General features: G+C 46.9%; 2 protein-coding genes across 3 annotated transcripts in view; one reads left to right on the top strand and one right to left on the bottom strand.

Moving 5' to 3' along the window:
- Nucleotides 1–1,544: 1,544 nt before the first annotated feature.
- rps14 (ribosomal protein S14) lies at nt 1,545–4,334 on the top strand. The gene is made up of 4 exons (XM_079247879.1): nt 1,545–1,639; nt 2,832–3,144; nt 3,226–3,302; nt 4,227–4,334. The coding sequence occupies exons 2-4, from the start codon at nt 2,834–2,836 to the stop codon at nt 4,292–4,294; spliced, it is 456 nt and encodes a 151-aa protein (XP_079104005.1). The 5' UTR covers nt 1,545–1,639; nt 2,832–2,833; the 3' UTR covers nt 4,295–4,334.
- Nucleotides 4,335–4,672: 338 nt separating this feature from the next.
- Nucleotides 4,673–16,318, bottom strand: part of chm (CHM Rab escort protein) — a 31,122-nt gene continuing 19,476 nt past the window's right edge. Inside the window, exons 9-17 of one of the 2 annotated variants that reach the window (XM_079248068.1) lie at nt 13,927–14,038; nt 13,618–13,840; nt 11,338–11,415; nt 8,315–8,422; nt 8,063–8,126; nt 5,592–5,688; nt 5,390–5,488; nt 4,988–5,130; nt 4,673–4,902 (exon numbers count right to left, since the gene is read on the bottom strand). In XM_079248068.1, coding sequence (XP_079104194.1) covers nt 4,741–4,902; nt 4,988–5,130; nt 5,390–5,488; nt 5,592–5,688; nt 8,063–8,126; nt 8,315–8,422; nt 11,338–11,415; nt 13,618–13,840; nt 13,927–14,038 — 1,086 coding nt within the window. In that variant the 3' untranslated portion in view covers nt 4,673–4,740. The remainder of the gene's footprint in view (nt 4,903–4,987; nt 5,131–5,389; nt 5,489–5,591; nt 5,689–8,062; nt 8,127–8,314; nt 8,423–11,337; nt 11,416–13,617; nt 13,841–13,926; nt 14,039–16,318) is intronic. The other variant, XM_079248069.1, reaches the window with a different exon arrangement.

Here is a 16,318-nt window from a genome sequence, read left to right as displayed (position 1 = left end):
TTGTCCTCTCAGTCCCTTCTTATTCCTCCTTGTTACAGAAGTTATGGCTGTACATATAAAATCTAGTTCATTTAATGGCAGCATGGCGGCAGACAAAGAATTTAAAATATCACAACTTGCCGATGACATAACTATATTCTTATCTAATAAAAAGGAAGTTGCCAGACTGGTCCAGTGTGTGGAGATATTTTCCAAAGTATCAGGACTGAAAATGAACTGAAACAAATCGGTGTTGTTGCCACTAAAGGAAGGTGACATGTTGGAGATAAATGGTATTCCTGTTAAGAATACCTTCACATATCTGGGTATTGTTATTAATGAAAATGAAAACTCCCGCAACAATTTAAATTATGACCCAATAGTTGAACAAATAACAAAAAAATGTAACATGTGGTTAATGAGGGATCTTTCCTCAAATGACAGAGTCTTATTGTCCAAGTCTGAAGGAATATTACGAGCTGTTTATGTGTCTCTGGCTCTAGGAATGCCGACTACTACGTATAAGAAACTAGATAAGATTCTATTCAACTTCATCTGGAGAAATAAATATCATTATCTAAAAAAAGAGATATTATGTAACACAAGACAAAACGGAGGTCTGAAGTTTCCAAACCCCTAAATAATACATTTAAAGTTAAATGTCTGACTAGATTGATTCAAGACGAAGATGACATGTGGAATGCTTTCCCTAAATTCAGTTTTAATTCAGTTGGAGGACTCAATTTCTTTTTAAAATGTGATTATAATCCTGATAAACTGCCTATAAAATTAGCCAGTTTCCACAAGCAAGCTCTGCTAGCATGGAAGTTACTGTACAAACATCATTTCTCACCTACAAACTATTACATTTGGAATAACAGCTGCATTCTTAATAAAAATAAATCTTTATATAACAAAAACTGGGTAAATAATGGAATAGTCCTGGCCCCACAACTTATGAAAGCAGATGGTAAACTGTTACTTTATGAAGAACTTACTTCTAAATTTGGTTTTACCACTGTTTGTTCAGCAAATTGTTAATGTACAAAGTTTTATTCAAAAGAAAACAGAACATTGTATACATTGTTACAAAAAAGTGGAAAAGAACTTGACATTTTTTGTTCAACTTGTTATACTCATGGGAAAGTTTCATATTCATAAAAGGAAATGGGCTGATGGCAAGCCGAGCTTTGCAATATTTCTCCAAGAACTTTTTCAATACAAAACCATCATTAAAGATCTTTAATATCCTAAGGCCTTAAAAACTATGAGCATATAGGACAAATTCTTATTTCACTGATCAAGTCTCACTGATATTTTGTATATGTATGTGTATAGATGGTGAAGATGCTCAATCTCAGGTGATGATGCTCAATCTCTATTTTTTTATTTATTTACTTTTTTTTATAGTCCATCTTTTTTTTCTCTTACATAATTTCATTTAATTTTTGACCCCCTGACTTATCAGTTTATGTTCTGTATTTTTTGTTCAAGTGTGTATCAATAAAAAAATATTTTTTTTAAAAAAAAAAAATTTAAAAATTGATGACGTCAAACTGCTGCGCGTGGCGGCAGCGGATCCCGCGCCGGAACTCGTCATGTCTGCTGCCGGAAGAGGAAGTCCCTCCTTTCTAGTTTGTGCTCGGTAGAGACGCTTCAGGTAAGTTCTGCTCCGACTCTTTATCCGTGTTTAATCTGCCTCCCAGGTAACCATCCGTGGCTTTCACACATTTATTCTGCTTCCCTGACGGTATTTGCTTTGGCCCCTATTAAATGGTCTCTTTCTTAATCGATAAATTTGATTATTTGGTTGTTTTTCTGCTGCGATCAGTCGTCATGATAGCTGCGCGCGGCTCGCGTGGTTCAACTGTTGAAAGCATCAGGTGTAGTTCCTGACAGGTGTAGTCTCCGACAGCTGAAGCGTTTCTGGATGTTCTGAGTAAATCAGGAGTAGTTGGAGACATGCTAACGTTAGCATCCCTGCTAGCGACGCTACTGCGCAGACTCTGTGTGTTCAGACCAAACGCTTGACGTTAACTAACCTTAATCGTAACTAACTCTAACCATAACTAACTCTAACCTGCTCACTAAACTCCCTTTCGTGTCCAAAACGCGCAAACGCGGCGGAAAAGAGGAGGGAGGCGGAGCTTTCCTTCCGGTCAGTCTGAATGATGGCGGTGCAGCAGAGAGACAACGTGGTTTTATTTAATAAATAAAGCTAGAGAAAGTTGTCGTAGGGCAGTGATAGTCACTGTTAATGCAACCCCCCCACACACACACACACAAAGCGTTGCTAGGCAACGTATCCTGCTGCGTTGCCGAATCAGTAACATTCAGCTTTTTTTTTTTTTTTTAGCAAGGAATGATTATCCTAAATGTTACACGGAGTAACGGCGTTCTTATGCAACAGTATCTGGTGAAAATACAACAATGCCTCCAGAATGTGGGCGTTTCTTTTTCAATATATATATATGGAGCTACCGACAGAGCAGCTCTTTAGTGGAGTTCGCTGCAGATGAAATCAGCATAGAGGAGGCGCAGCGTGGTGGTGTCCAGGAGCTGCGAGCCGATCGCTCTGATCAGTTGACGCCCCACATCGAGCGGCCAAAGTTTGGATTTTTCATCTCTGGCTTTTGAGCATACACTCAAAATGCAACGCGAGAAAGCTGCCGCCGCCTCCTCGCCGCGCCTCCTCCACATAGACTGTACATGTAAACCTGCCGCTCTTAACATTTGGTCAGAACACACCGTTAGAGTCCAACACAGTTAGCTGACGTGACCAGTCTGTCCCGCTGGTTTTGATGTGGGTTCTGTGATCCAGTCTGTATAACTCACCCACCCCCCCCCCCCAGACATGGCTCCCCGTAAAGGAAAGGAGAAGAAGGAGGAGCAGGTCATCAGCCTGGGTCCTCAGGTGGCCGAAGGAGAGAACGTGTTCGGGGTGTGCCACATCTTCGCCTCCTTCAACGACACCTTCGTCCATGTCACCGACCTGTCTGGCAAGGAGACGATCTGCCGCGTGACAGGCGGGATGAAGGTGAAGGCCGACAGAGACGAGTCCTCACCGTACGCCGCCATGTTGGCGGCTCAGGACGTCGCACAGCGCTGTAAGGAGTTGGGGATCACCGCGCTGCATATCAAGCTGAGAGCCACTGGGGGGAACAGGTGAGATCCTGGACCCAGCTACTGCTGGAAACCCTGGTCCTGGACCCGGTTCTTGTCCCCTCATCCGTGTCTGTGTTGCAGGACGAAGACTCCTGGACCCGGAGCTCAGTCGGCCCTCAGAGCTCTGGCTCGATCCGGGATGAAGATTGGCCGCATCGGTACATGTAACACACGCAGACCAGCTGGCATGGCTCGTTTCTGTGGCAACGCAAACTTCGGCATTGTGGGAGATGCAGTTCTGATAGAGCTGGGCGATTAATTGGATTTTAATCTCAATTACGATCTGGGTTTTCAGCGATCATAAAAATAAAAAGCACTCCCAGGCGGCCAGTCTCAGTCGGCTCCGGCTGCAGGTCAATGTAGAATAACTGCAGTAGGTTGTGGAAGTTCACCTAAACATAGTTTATACCATTGTCAGTGACAACTGGCTGCATTATTTTCCTATACATAGTTCGGCCAGTTAAACACTGTAATATCCCTCCGTTACGGGGCGTTACCATAGCAACGCGTTAACCAGCTGGTTCAGATCAGCCGTCTTTTAACAGGTGAATGAGAGAAACGCGCTGCAGCCTGACAGCGGTTGTTTGGTATAAAACGTACATCCAGACCAACGTAAAATAGTTCCTATATAAGCGGTAAAAGCAGATTAAACAACTCGGAACCGTACATTAGACGGATATAATGTACGACACAGAGCCTAGAACACCACGACGCGCAGCGTTGTTTATAAATACTGGATAATTGTGGTAAATAATCAAGATCTCAATTTCAGTAAAAAATAATCATGATTATAATTTTTGTTGTAATCGAGCAGCCCAAAAACCCGCACAAGTTCTGGTTTCATGATGTACGTCACTGCGACAACGGGGCGTAAGGTGTTCCGCCGGGCAGGTCCTGCAGCACCAGAACAAAGTACCGTTAATCCGTATTAAGTATTACGTCCCCATGAGATTAATCCCGTCTGTAGTGTTACCTGGATCGGGTAGGGTCTGGGGTTAGACTGGATTGAGTTTGGGGTTGTGCTGTGAGGAAGAGGAGGATGTGGGCTATAAAAATGACTGACTTCCTGTCTCTCCTTCCAGAGGACGTCACGCCAATCCCGTCAGACTCCACCAGGAGGAAGGGTGGTCGCCGCGGTCGCCGTCTGTAATCAGCTGTAATGTTTTCAATAAAAGCTTCCAACATCGTCACCTGGCTTCTGGTCCATCAATACTCCTGGTCCGTCAATGCCTCTGGTCAGTTCTGATCAGACACAGACCAGTTTAACCAGTTCAACTGGTTCCTGCTTAGTCAGCTAATCAGCGTGTAAATCCATGCGTGTCTGTGGTTCTACATGTTTGTGACATCAAGAGTCAACATGGCTGCACGGTGGCGTAGTGGTTGGAAATGCAGGAAGGTCGCCAGTTTGAGCCTCAGCCCGTGTAGAACACCCGTGTTCTGGTAGGGTTGCCTACAAAACATCCGGGGTGGGGGCCTGAGGACCGGGACCGATGGGATAAAAAACCAGAAATGGATCATGTGATCATTTCCGTCTTTATTATCATTTAAATAAGACAAATAATTCAAGGCAACTCTGATCCAGATGTCTGGTTCCGCTCACTCCTCCTTCTGGGCCTGGTCCCTCTGGGGATCCTGGTCCCTCTGGGGGTCCTGATCTCCAATGGCGGTGTTGTCTCCATCGTAGACGATGTCTTCAGGATTGGGAGCTGGAGGACAGAAGTCCTCCTCGGGCAGAATCTTCTGGAAGATTGACCTGGCCTGGCGGTCCAAAGAGGACACCACGTTTGACACGATCCAGATTGGACGTGGGGTCAAGGTCTACAACTGGACCAGGTGGACTCACCTGTCTGATGGTGTGTTCATGTCCCAGATCTCCATCTGGACCGGAGCAGACGTGCACATTGGACGGGAGGCGGAGACTGTCCACCTGCGGCGCCGAGCCGTCAGCCATGTTGAAATAGAGACACCAGAGGACAGACGGACGACCTGAGGACACGGAGACAGGATGAAGGAGCTCCTCTTCATCACTGGTTCTGGTCCTTGTTCTAGTTTAGGTTCTGGTTCCAGCTTTAGTTCTGCAGGAACATCTGTGTCTGATGGTAGCTATCTGATCTGGTTCGGGTGTCAGTGTAACACCAGGACCAAGATCTAAATCCAGGACCTTACCCAGATCTTATGTCAACAAGCTGCAGGACCCAACCAGAACCACGTGAAGAAAGCAGACGTGTGTGTGAGAGAGAGAGACCTGGGTCATGTGACTCTGGTGTGCTGAACATCTTGGTTACCAACGGCGACAGGTCCTCGTAGGCGGAGTTAAGCGACCGACAGGTGAGGTGGACCAGATCTGGACAGACGCAGAACTTAAGGTACGGTGCTGGTTTCCATGTCAACACAATGACGGCTGTCCAAGTGTAGCCTCTACTGCGCACTCTGTAACATGAACTCACATGTTCCAGGGATGCAGGTCATCGTGGACGAACACAACTCCACCATCTTTATTGCTGGGCATCCTGGCACCTCTGGAGGAACGGTTACCATGGAAACCTATAGGAAGACCGTCAAGGTTTGTTAAAACTGCCAGCGTGAGAAGCATTCAGGCGTTACAGACCGCCGCACCAAATGTTCACCCTGTTCCCTACATGGTGGGTGTTTCATTTTCTCGAGGTCTGAATGTCCAGAGAGACTAAAGTAGCGCACTGAAAATGGCCCAACTGATCCCCACCTGGTGGTGAGTTGGCTCAGATGGTGGGGGAGGAAGCCGGTCAGATCTGGCAGGCCCAAACGTGTTGTGAGGGTCTGCTGGGAACGTCTGGCTGAGTCCCCCGTCAGAGCGAGCTTCAACTCCCACCTTCAGCAGAGCTTCGAACATGTCCCGAGTGAGGCGGGGGACATTGAGTCCGAATGGGCTGTGTTCCGTGCCTCTATTGCTGAGGCGGCCGGCCGGAGCTGTGGCTGTAAGGTCGTTGGTGCCTGTCGTGGCGGTAATCCCAGGACTCGTTGGTGGACACCAGCAGTGAGGGATGCCGTCAAGCTGAAGGAGTCCTATCGGGCCTTCTTGGCCTGTGGGACTCTGGAGGCAGCTGATGGGTACCGACAGGCTAAGCGGCATGCGGCTTCGGCTGTTGCCAAGGCAAAAACTCGGGCATGGGAGGAGTTCGGCGAGGCCATGGAGAAAGACTTCCGGACGGCTTCGAGGAGATTCTGGTCCACCATCCGGCGGCTCAGGAGGGGAAAGCAGTGCTCCATCAACACTGTGTACAGTGGAGATGGGGAGCTGCTGATCTCAACTCGGGACGTTGTGGGTCGGTGGAGGGAATACTTCGAAGACCTCCTCAATCCTACCAACACGTCTTCCGATGAGGAAGCAGAGCTGGTGGACTCTCCTATCTCTGGGGCTGAAGTCGCTGAGGTGGTCAAAAAGCTCCTTGGCGGCAAGGCCCCGGGGGAGGATGAGATCCGCCCGGAGTTCCTTAAGGCTCTGGATGCTGTGGGGCTGTCCTGGCTGGCACGCCTCTGCAGCATCGCGTGGACATCGGGGACAGTACCGCTGGACTGGCAGACTGGGGTGGTGGTCCCCCTTTTTAAGAAGGGGGACCGGAGGGTGTGTTCCAATTACAGGGGAATCACACTCCTCAGCCTCCCTGGCAAGGTCTATTCAGGGGTCCTGGAGAGGAGGGTCCGCCGGATAGTCGAATCCCGGATTGAGGAGGAGCAGTGTGGTTTTCGTCCTGGTCGCGGAACAGTGGACCAGCTCTATACCCTCTTTGGGGTCCTGGAGGGGGCATGGGAGTTTGCCCAACCAGTCTACATGTGCTTTGTGGACCTGGAGAAGGCATTCGACTGTGTCCCCCGGGGGCTCCTGTGGGGGGTACTCCGGGAGTATGGGGTACCGGACCCCCTTGTACGAGCTGTCCGGTCCCTGTACGACAGGTGTCAGAGCTTGGTCCGCATTGCCGGTAGTAAGTCGGATTCGTTTCCGGTGAGGGTTGGACTCCGCCAAGGCTGCCCTTTATCACCGATTCTGTTCATAACTTATATGGACAGAATTTCTAGGTGCAGCCGAGGTGTTGAGGGGATCCGACTTGGTGGTCTCAGGATTGGGTCTCTGCTTTTTGCAGATGACGTGGTCCTGTTGGCTTCATCTGGTCGTGATCTCCAGCTCTCGCTTGAGCGATTTGCGACCGAGTGTGAAGCGGCTGGGATGAGAATCAGCACCTCCAAATCTGAGACCATGGTCCTCAGCCGGAATAGGGTGGATTGTCCTCTCCAGGTCGGGAGTCAGGTCCTGCCTCAAGCTTGCATTTTACCGGTTGATCTACGTTCCTACCCTCATCTATGGTCATGAGCTGTGGGTCGTGACTGAAAGAAGGAGATCTCGTATACAGGCGGCTGAAATGGGTTTCCTCCGCAGGGTGGCCGGGCTCTCCCTTAGAGATAGGGTGAGGAGCTCGGTCATCCGGGAGGAGATCAGAGTAGAGCCGCTGCTCCTCTGCATGGAGAGGAACCAGTTGAGGTGGCTCGGGCATCTGGTCAGGATGCCTCCTGGACCTCCCTGGTGAGGTGTTCCAGGCACGTCCCTCTGGGAGGAGACCCCGGGGAAGACTCAGGACACGCTGGAGGGATTATATCTCTCGGCTGGCCTGGGAACGCCTCGGGATCCCCCCCGCAGAGTTGGCAAATGTGGCTGGGGAGAGGGAAGTCTGGGCTACCATCTTGGCAGGGTCATGTGTGTCGTCTCGCCCCAGAAAATACATATATGGGCAAAGAGGTGGAGCTGAGAGGCCACATGGTGACCCTGAACCTGGACTCTCTGGTCCACATTGTGACCTTGAACCTGGACGGTTCTGGTCAACATGGCGACCCTGAACCTGGACAGTTTTTGTCCAGCCAGACCAACCGAGTGGTTTATGCGGTGTACCTGCTGATCCAAGTCACTGGGAAGAACTGAGGAGTCAGTTATCAGGACGGCTCTGCTGATAAACCTGAAACCATAAACAGATTATTTATAATTCTTCTTTTATCTGGATTCAAATGGCAGTTAAATAAATTGAAGAATTGATTAGGAACTCAAAGTGATTGATTATTGATGTGCAGCGGGACCTTTGACTCTGATCCGAATCTCTGATCTAAACTTCCTGAAGAAGAGTCGCTCGGCTACATAACCACTGACCTGGGGGGCGTGGACTCCTCCTTCCTGGATTTTCCCACATAGCCATCCTCCACCACAAAATGGCTGCAGCTGATTCGCTGTCCTTGGCTGTCAATCACTGCCTTACACCTGAAACAGAGGAAATGCTGATGTTGCCTCTCACGTGGCGCAGATTTACTTATCTTCACTTTCTCTCCATAAATGAAAAATTTACTGATCATTAACAGTCATCCAATCAAAGCTGAGAATGTCATGATGCGCATGGTTGTTGCCATGGCAGCAACATAACCAATCACAGACCCGTTAACATTGAAATCAGAACTATTGATTAGTCCTAAACATAAAAATAGTTCCAATAGCGTTGAACACCTGACTCTTAGTCTATCCCACCCAAGATGGAAATGAGAGAAGCCACTTCTCCTAGTAGTAGTCTACCGTCCACCTGGATCTTCCTCACAGTTCCTAACTGACTTCTCAGACCTCTTATCAGACTTAGTGCTGAATACTGATAAAGTTATTGTTCTGGGGGATTTTAACATTAATCTTGATGATGAACATGACAGTTTAACCATTGCCTTTAACTCTATATTAAGTTCAATTGGATTTTCCCAAAATGTCCACAGACCGACTCATTCTCGTCGTCACACTCTGGATCTTCTTCTGACATGTGGCATCAAAAGTGATCAACTAACAGTTTTTCCTCATAACCCTGTTCTGTCCTATCATTTTTAATAACTTTTGAGTTTACTTTACTTGACTACACAAGGGCTGAGAAGAAAATCCATTTTAGTCGATGTTTGTCAGATAGTGTTGTTAACAAATGTAAGAAGTCTATTTCAGCAGTATTTCCTCCAACACCATGTGTTAACCTAACAGGAAACACCCATCCGAGCTTTACTCCAACACAGGTCCATGAATGTGTTGCTAGAATGACAGCTTTAATGCGTATAACACTAGATAATGTTGCTCCTCTAAAGAAGAAGAGAACCAGTCAGAAGAAGCGGCCCGGTGGTTTAATTCCCAGCTTCAAGCTTTAAAACAGACATCAAGACGTTTGGAAAGAAAATGGCGTTCATCTGGCTTAGAAGAGTGTCGCATAGTCTGGAAAGAAAGTTTAATAGTGTATAAAAAGCCTTGTGTGTGGCTAGAACAGCTTATTATTCATCATTGATAGAGGAGAAGAAGAACAACCCCAGGTTTCTCTTCAGCACTGGAACCAGACTGACTAAGAGCCATAGTGCCGTTGAGCCATCTATTCCTTTCAACCTCAGCTGTGACGACTTTATGAGTTTCTTTGGAAACAAAATAGTTTCTATCAGGAAGGAAACCAGTAATAACCTGAACACTACTAATGTTATTTCATCTGCAGCAGCCTTAGAGACGTCTTTAGAAGCTGATTGTCATTTGGACCGTTTCTTGCCTGTACAGCTCTCCGAGTTAACCAACATAATAGCTTCATCTAAACCTTCAACCTGTGTTTTAGACCCCATCCCAACCAGATTATTCAAGGAAATATGTTTCTTAATCAATACATCTGTACTGGACCTGATCAATTCATCTCTATTAATAGGATATGTACCTCAATATGTTAAGACTGTAATCAAACCGTTGCTTAAAAAACCAACTCTGGATCCAGGAGTTTTAGCTAATTATAGACCAATATCTAATCTCCCCTTCTGGTCTAAAGTTCTGGAGAAAACAGTTTCAACCCAACTATGTTCCTATCTGAGCAGAAACAATCTGAAGAGTTCCAGTCAGGATTTAGAGCTCATCATAGCACAGAGACAGCACTGGTGAAAGTCTAATGATCTTCTCATGGCCTCAGATAAAGGACTTCTGTCTGGACTCATTCTTTTAGATCTCAGTTCTGCATTCGACACTATTGATCACAATATTCTGCTACAGAGGCTGGAACATGTTATTGGGATTAAAGGGACCGCATTAGACTGGTTCCAGTCATATTTATCTGATAGATTTCAGTTTGTAAATGTAAATGATGAGTCTTCCTCACACACCAGGGTAAGTCATGGAGTTCCTCAGGGTTCTGTACTTGGACCAATACTTTTCACATTATACATGCTTCCCTTAGGAAATATCATCAGGCAGCATGGTATAAATTTTCATTGCTATGCGGATGACACTCAGATCTACCTCTCCATGAAGTCAGATGAAACCAATCAGTTTCTTAGATTACAAAGATGTCTTACAGACATCAAGACCTGGATGACTCTGAATTTTCTCCTTTTAAACTCAGACAGGACAGAGGTCGTTATCTTCAGGCTGAAAAACTTAGAACAAAATTATCCAGTTATGTAATTAATCTGGATGGCATTAATCTGGCCTCCAGTACCACTGTGAGAAATCTTGGAGTCATTACTGTCCAGGACTTGTCTTTTAGCTCACATTTAAAACAGGTTTCTAGAACCGCCTTCTTCCACCTGCGTAATATTGCAAAAATTAGGAGCATCTTGTCTCAGAAAGATGCAGAAAAATGAGTCCATGCCTTTATTACTTCCAGACTGGATTACTGCAATTCCTTATTTATGGGTTGTCCCAAATATGCCCTGAAAAGTCTCCATCTGATCCAAAAACCTTCCTTTTCCATGATTCTTATAGTTAGGATATGAGCATCTCCTGAGTTGGAGTCTGCATGTACGGGACCCAACTGTCCAGGTTCTGCTCATTGCTCTTATAGTTATGGGTAGTCTAGCCATCCATTACTTATGTAGCAATGGGGATGTTACCTGATGCACTGAGATGTACCTCACTCTATTGTGAAGTGGCGCTATACAAATAAAGCTGAATTGAAATGATGAAACTTTTCAAGGTGAAAAGAGGATCAATGATGAGAATCTTCAGTAACAAGAAGCGAGATGACACTGAGTGAATGATCTGATCAATACTAGGTGATTGGAACACACATGTCAGAGATCATCAGGAAAATAAAAAATTAAAATCCAGACTTCATGATGTCATCAATATCAGAACTGAAATGGATCAATAGACTTTGTTGATGTGGATGTTTGTGTCGTTGTCATGGTTACCTGTTAGCGTCCCGGTCCACAATGAGACAGTGGACGGAGTGTCTCAGACAGTAGATCCCACCGAACACAGCGCACATCCTGAAACAACAGGTGAGTCTGTCAGCATCCAATCAGAAGAGAGAAAACATGATGCCCCGCCCACTTTCTGTTCGGGTATCTGACTCCGCCTCTTTTCACTGATGCATGTGTAGATCTTTCCACACAGAGTGACGTCATCATGTGGTCATGAATGCTTGTCCCCGCAGCCAACAGCTAAACTGCTGAGTCATCCCTTTCATCATCATCATCATCATCATCATCATCACTGAGTCTGAATGTTTGACAACAGGAAAGTAAGAATCACATGATGATGGAGGAGAGGATGAACACTATAAAGATGCTGAAGATAAAGATGTCATTGATGAAGATGATGGTAACCAGGGTGCTGTCAGACCATAGACTGTATATAACAGATGGACATAGACTCCGTGACGTCACCCGTAGGTTTCTGAAGAGCTGAACTGAAGCTCGGTGGGCGGTTCCTACCATCACCATCTTGGCAGGGGCATGCGTGTCGTCTCACCCGGAAAATACAAATATGGGCAAAGAGGTGGAGCTGACAGGGGGGCTGTGAGCGTCATAGTTGGATGATTGACATCGAGCGAACTCTGAGCTTTCTGTAGCTAAGAGCTAACCGAGCTAACCCCGAGATAACAGGAGCTAACCAGCTAACGGAGGTAAGCGGGCTAAAGCTAAGTCACGCTGATAACCGGCTAAAAACCGCAGTTGTTCTTCTGAGTTGAAGCAGGAGATCGGGCACCTGTCCATCAAAAGGAAACGCCCCTAAATATGCCGAACTTCGAGATTAAATTACTTTTAAACAGGCAAGTTAGAAAAAAAATCACTCCCCTCCCACAGTTGCCATGAAGGTAAACCTGACCTATTAAACCTAAAGTGGATTTTTGAACCAGGCTGTAAACATGTTTATTTCTGCAGTAAACATGTTTATTCCTGCTGTAAACGTGTTTATTTCTGCTGTAAACATGTTTATTTCTGCTGTAAACATGTTTATTCCTGCTGTAAACATGTTTATTCCTGCTGTAAACATGTTTATTTCTGCTGTAAACATGTTTATTCCTGCTGTAAACATGTTTATTTCTGCTGTAAACATGTTTATTCCTGCTGTAAACATGTTTATTCCTGCTGTAAACATGTTTATTTCTGTTGTAAACATGTTTATTTCTGCTGTAAACATGTTTATTCCTGCTGTAAACGTGTTTATTCCTGCTGTAAACGTGTTTATTTCTGCTGTAAACGTGTTTATTTCTGCTGTAAACGTGTTTATTCCTGCTGTAAACATGTTTATTCCTGCTGTAAACGTGTTTATTTCTGCTGTAAACGTGTTTATTTCCGCTGTAAACATGTTTATTTCCGCTGTAAACATGTTTATTCCTGCTGTAAACGTGTTTATTTCTGCTGTAAACGTGTTTATTCCTGCTGTAAACGTGTTTATTTCTGCTGTAAACATGTTTATTCTTGCTGTAAACATGTTTATTTCTGCTGTAAACGTGTTTATTTCTGCTGTAAACATGTTTATTCCTGCTGTAAACATGTTTATTCCTGCTGTAAACATGTTTATTTCTGCTGTAAACATGTTTATTCCTGCTGTAAACATGTTTATTCCTGCTGTAAACATGTTTATTCCTGCTGTAAACATGTTTATTTCTGCTGTAAACATGTTTATTCCTGCTGTAAACATGTTTATTCCTTCTGTGAACATGTTTATTCCTGCTGTAAACATGTTTATTCCTGCTGTAAACATGTTTATTTATGCTGTGAAGTTGGTCTTTTTAACATGGGAGTCTATGGGGATTTGCTCTGTTTTGCAGCCCCTATTGGATGAAGGGGGAACTGCAGTTTTATGCACTTCCACATGGGCTTCACTTTTACCCGGCGGACGCTCCGTCCATCTTTCATATACGGTCTATATGTTATACACAGACATTCTTATGGACAACCGGTTTGGACGGTTGGATGAAACCACCAGACAAGACAGCAGCAGTCCAGGTAACCTCATGATGGTTCTTCATCATCATCATCATCATCATCATCAACTAAACTGCAGATGATCCCGCTCCAAAATATTGACATTAACTGAAATGCAAATTATCTTACCCCTGGGCAACACCTTCCTCATTAATATTCATATTCTCCAGCATCAGGGTCTCCATGACAACAAGCTGATCTAACCTGATGAAGACTTGATGGAGGTGGAACCAGAACCATGACCAGCGGTGTTACCTGCAGAAACACTGTGGGACCTCCCCCAGGCCATACACAGGGAACAGGAAGGGAGTGTTGCCATAGCGACCCAGACAGCCCAGAAAGTGTCGCGTAGAGGCCAGCCCCTCCTCCGTTGGTGCGTCGTCTGTTACCATGGCAATGGAATGTAGCAGGAAGTGCGTCAGGTTGTCGCCAAGCTGCTGGTCCTGGAGGAACTCCAAATAGGGCCGATTGTTGTAGACTGGAGGAGGACAGACGGAGGGTGTTTTACCCACAATGGTCTGTAGGTGTCCCCGTGCGTCCAGCAGGTGGACAGGTGTGTCTCACCTTTCTGCTCCTCTGTTTCCTCCATACAGGACGTCAGAAAACGCATCAGCTTCCTCTTCTCAACCACTGACAGCCGACGACTTGCAAATACATCGGCTCTGCTGCAGGGAACCTGGGGACAGGTGGGAGAGGTGGGACAGGTGAGACAAGTGGGACAGGTGAGACAAGTGAGACAGGTAAGACAGGTGGGACAGGTGAGACAAGTGGGACAGGTAAGACAGGTGGGACAGGTGAGAAAGATGGGACAGGTGGGATAGATGGGACAGATGAGACAAGTGGGACAGGTGAGGCAGGTGGGACAGGTAAGACAGGTGAGACAGGTGGGACAGGTGAGACAGGTAAGACAGGTGAGACAGATGGGACAGATGGGACAGGTGAGACAGGTAAGACAGGTGAGACAGATGGGACAGATGAGACAGATGGGACAGATGAGACAGGTGGGACAAGTGAAACAGATGAGACAGGTAAGACAGGTGAGACAGATGGGAAAGATGAGACAGGTGAGACAGGTAAGACAGGTGAGACAGATGGGACAGATGAGACAGGTGAGACAGGTGAGACAGATGGGACAGATGAGACAGGTGGGACAGATGGGACAGGTAAGACAGGTGAGACAGATGGGACAGATGAGACAGGTAAGACAGATGAGACAGGTGGGACAGATGAGACAGATGGGACAGATGAGACAGGTGAGACAGGTGAGACAGATGAGACAGGTAAGACAGGTGAGACAGATGGGACAGATGAGACAGGTGAGACCGGTAAGACAGGTGAGACAGATGGGACAGATGAGACAGGTAAGACAGGTGAGACAGATGGGACAGATGAGACAGGTGAGACAGATGGGACAGGTAAGACAGGTGGGACAGATGGGACAGATGAGACAGGTAAGACAGGTGAGACAGATGGGACAGATGAGACAGATGGGACAGATGGGACAGGTAAGACAGGTGGGACAGATGAGACAGGTGAGACAGGTGGGACAGGTGAGACAGGTGAGACAATTGGGACAGGTGGGGCAGATGAGACAAGTGGGACAGGTGAGGCAGGTGGGACAGATGAGACAAGTGGGACAGGTAAGACAGGTGGGACAGATGAGACAGGTGGGACAGATGAGACAGGTGGGACAGATGAGACAGGTGGGACAGGTAAGACAGGTGAGACAGGTGGGACAGATGAGACAGATGGGACAAGTGGGACAGGTTAGGCAGGTGGGACAGGTAAGACAGGTGGGACAGATGGGACAGGTACGACAGATGGGACAGGTAAGACAGGTGAGACAGGTGGGACAGGTGAGAAAGATGGGACAGATGAGACAGGTGAGACAGATGACACAGGTGAGACAGGTAAGAGATGAGACAGGTGAGACAGGTGGGACAGGAGAGAAAGATGGGACAGATGAGACAGGTGGGGCAGGTGGGACAGGTGAGACAGATGGGACAGATGAGACAGGTGAGACAGGTAAGACAGGTGGGACAGGTAAGACAGGTGGGACAGGTGAGACAGGTGAGACAGATGGGACAGATGAGACAGATGGGACAGATGAGACAGGTAAGACAGGTGAGACAGGTGGGACAGATGAGACAGGTGGGACAGGTGGGACAGATGGGACAGGTACGACAGATGGGACAGGTAAGACAGGTGAGACAGGTGGGACAGGTGAGAAAGATGGGACAGATGAGACAGGTGGGACAAGTGAGACAGGTGAGACAGGTAAGAGATGAGACAGGTGAGACAGGAGAGAAAGATGGGACAGATGAGACAGGTGGGGCAGGTGGGACAGGTGAGACAGATGGGACAGATGAGACAGGTGAGACAGGTAAGACAGGTGAGACAGGTGGGACAGGTAAGACAGGTGGGACAGGTGAGACAGGTGAGACAGATGGGACAGATGAGACAGGTAAGACAGGTGAGACAGGTGGGACAGATGAGACAGGTGGGACAGGTGAGACAGGTAAGACAGGTGAGACAGATGGGACAGATGGGACAGATGAGACAGGTGAGACAGATGAGACAGGTAAGACAGGTGAGACAGGTGGGACAGATGAGACAGATGGGACAGATGAGACAGGTGAGACAGGTGAGACAGATGGGACAGATGAGACAGGTAAGACAGGTGAGACAGATGGGACAGATGGGAAGATGAGACAGGTGAGACAGGTGAGACCGGTAAGACAGGTGAGACAGATGGGACAGATGAGACAGGTAAGACAGGTGAGACAGATGGGACAGATGAGACAGGTGAGACAGGTGAGACAGATGGGACAGGTGGGACAGATGGGACAGATGAGACAGGTAAGACAGGTGAGACAGATGGGACAGATGAGACAGGTGAGACAGGTAAGACAGGTGAGACAGATGAGACAGGTAAGACAGGTGAGACAGGTGGAAC

This window comes from Telmatherina bonti (assembly GCF_933228915.1).
Source record: "Telmatherina bonti genome assembly, chromosome: 10".
In the NCBI taxonomy this organism is placed as follows: domain Eukaryota; kingdom Metazoa; phylum Chordata; class Actinopteri; order Atheriniformes; family Telmatherinidae; genus Telmatherina; species Telmatherina bonti.
This window is presented reverse-complemented; position numbering and strand designations above follow the sequence as displayed.